The following is a 2821-nucleotide window of genomic DNA, read 5'->3' as shown; positions in this document are numbered from 1 at the left end:
TCGGTATTTTTTGCAACTTTAAATGCGAATTACTTTAAAACTATAAGCCTCCGGAGGGTGGGGTCTTCAGATTTAGAATCTGAAAAAGCTCATCTATACTCCCTAATATTTTTTTTTTTTCAAAGCCTGGATCCGTTTTGGAAAATTTTCCCAAAACCTTTTATTATTGAATCATGCCTGCTATGTGACTTTATGATAGCGCCAACTAGTTTTTACTTCTAGAAATGTTCCTTTTTTCTGCTATGGAGGCAACATGAGTTTCAGTTTGTTTACAAATAAAACATAAACAAAGTCAGCTGGTGTGTCTTCTTCTTCCGGTTTTTGCAAGTAATGGCTAAATTCCTGTTCGGTTACTTTTTTGCTTTTTCATCTCTTTGGGAGAGAACTTTCGCTTACTCTCTTGATTTTGATTGCTGGCTGCATGATTCAATAATATTAGTGGCTGCGTTTCTTTATACATTCCGGATAATCCCATTTCACAGCCGGAATAAACAGAATGCGTTTGAAATATACGTTAACATATCATCAGGAACGTTCTAAAGAATAAGTAAACAAAAAAGTTTATTCCAAACGTTCAGAATGAATAAAGAAATACAGCCAGTATTATTGAATCATGTGTTGGCTGGTGTTGGCTAATTTTGTTATCGAACGCAACTTATTTTGGATAATTTTCGCATTGACAGCTGTTTTGGCTGTAAACAGCTGTTTACATTTGTCTTGTCGCGCACGGTTTACAAAAAAATTCTTCCAAATAATTTAGATTTCTTGATTTACAAAAGTGTTTACAATATTTGAAGCGCCCTCCCCAAAGCAAGAGGAAACGCTAATACATCGATGCACGTAACGTGACAGGGCGATAGCAGCAGGAGCGATTCGAAGCCGCAGGAAGCTCAAGATAAACTCATGCCAATGGATCAAACGCCAATACAGCAGACGCTGACTCGTAAAGAACCCGAATTTATTGACCATGTAAGTTGAGGATCAGCATTGTCTTGCCTCTGCTAACCGTTATATCTATAGGATATTCCTTTGCAGTCGCTCCTTGCACCCACCTACATACGTTACTCCAACAACTACATAATCGATTTTATTGAAAACACGCCCTTGGTCTTCCCAAATAAAACTGTGGTGCGTGTGCCCGGCAACAATGTGAGCACACATACCACGGCTGCCACTACGGCAGTCAGGGCAGGAAGCAGCTACAATGTCAAAGTGTCTGATTCAGTTTCGCTTACACCCGGTTTGCATTTTCCCAGCTTAATTTTCCACTACCGGCCCACACCAAATGATGTGGCAGTAAGTACGGTGGACGGCGTTGCGGAAGCAACATTGAATGCATTAAATTCACCAACGCAACCAGCAGCGCCTCTACCTTTAGTTATGGGAGGTAGTTCTAGTTGGAGCAACAACAGCGCAGCAACCTTTAGCAACAGCAAACTTGGGCAATATATGGCTTTAAATGGCGATTTTCTCGCCGGTGGTGGTAGCAAGAATTACTGCGATGACACGGAGGGTGTAAACCAGGATGGTGAGGATGTTGCTGTGCAACAATTTCTGCTAGCCGATGCTAATGTGAGTTTGGATGATGCGGCCGATCTGATGAACGAGAGTGATGTGTTGTATGCCCGTCATGTATCCAACGCACGCAAAGTGCTGCCGCATAAAAAACGTATTTCGCGCAAGCTACGAGTGTCGCTGAGCGGAGCAGAGAATGTGCTATCACCGCCTGTAGGCGACGTGCACAAATTGCCGGAGGAAGTACGGCTGAACGCGGCAGTATATAGTTGTGAGATTTGCGGCCATACAGCAGACTCCCAGTTGCACTTTTTTGCGCATCTGAAGCAGCATTATGAGCCCACGACGCCGAATACGATATTGGCAGCGATGAAGACGTCACTAGAGGATCTGGAGCCGCAGAAAATGTGTGCGATAGATAAGAAAGTGAGCGGAGGCGTAGTGTTATCAAGAATAATATTGCAGAGCAGTGGTGGAATGCAAGGATTGAATGCTGAGTGGAATTAAGTATGCGCCTAAAAGTATGCGATAGCTGGAACACAAACGAATGTGTATGTTGCCTTTCAGCACTTTTAGTTTGCGCGTCTCCTGATTGGATTTGACATCTCGCAGTCCTCTGCATCTTACTACATACTTACTACACCGATAATTTTAATTTCCTATTTTCCTGGTTTACATCAAAAGCGTCTTTTTTTCCACATAGTCCCCCAACGAAAACGTGGACCATGTTTTCAATGACGTGCACTTGAGCTTTCCTGACTTTTCGAGCGTTGACGAGGATACCCCAATGCAGCATGTCATGGATTCGAGTGACGATGGCAATGAAATGAAAATGTTAAACGCCACGGGTATGAGTAAATGTATGAGCTATGTAGCGCAGGCAACATCCCCACCATTAAAGCGCACTGTCGAGGTGGAATTTAGCGATAGTGAAGATATGCTGGAGGGCATACGGAATGTGGTGGATAAGGTATCGATCGAAGACACCTGCGATGCACTTGATTTGATTACATCCAATAGCATGCGCGGTTCTTGGTAATACATGCATATAACCTTCATAGGCAGCTATTAAACCAGCAGTATGATTTGCTTACAGGTTCACCAACGAACACTTTGGCAGCCTTACTTACAAAAATAAACCTTTTAATGATGTGAACTTCGCTGAACCTCTGCTTCCCATGCCTATGATGGCTGGCAGTTCATTGTCAAGAAGTACACCTCCTAAGGAAATGTCGCCTCTACCGCCTGCAGAGAAATTACTCTCATACCAGAAGTCAGATAGGAGAAGAGAAAAAATACAGCTGGC

The 2821-nt window shown here is 43.0% G+C and overlaps 1 protein-coding gene across 1 annotated transcript; it reads left to right on the top strand.

Moving 5' to 3' along the window:
• Positions 1–711: 711 nt before the first annotated feature.
• Positions 712–2815, top strand: LOC118755720 (the record flags this gene model as incomplete). The annotated part of the gene is made up of 4 exons (XM_036490543.1): positions 712–969; positions 1021–1941; positions 2219–2550; positions 2612–2815. Coding segments are annotated over exons 1-4 (1523 nt in total), but the record flags the coding sequence as incomplete, so codon positions are not given.
• Between the last annotated feature and the right edge of the window lie 6 nt (positions 2816–2821).

This window comes from Rhagoletis pomonella, unplaced genomic scaffold (genome assembly GCF_013731165.1).
Source record: "Rhagoletis pomonella isolate Grant_MI unplaced genomic scaffold, Rhpom_1.0 Rhpom_scaffold_07123, whole genome shotgun sequence".
Classification (NCBI taxonomy): Eukaryota; Metazoa; Arthropoda; class Insecta; order Diptera; family Tephritidae; genus Rhagoletis; species Rhagoletis pomonella.
The sequence above is the reverse complement of the archived record's forward strand: the minus strand, read 5'-3'. Positions and strand labels throughout refer to the sequence as shown.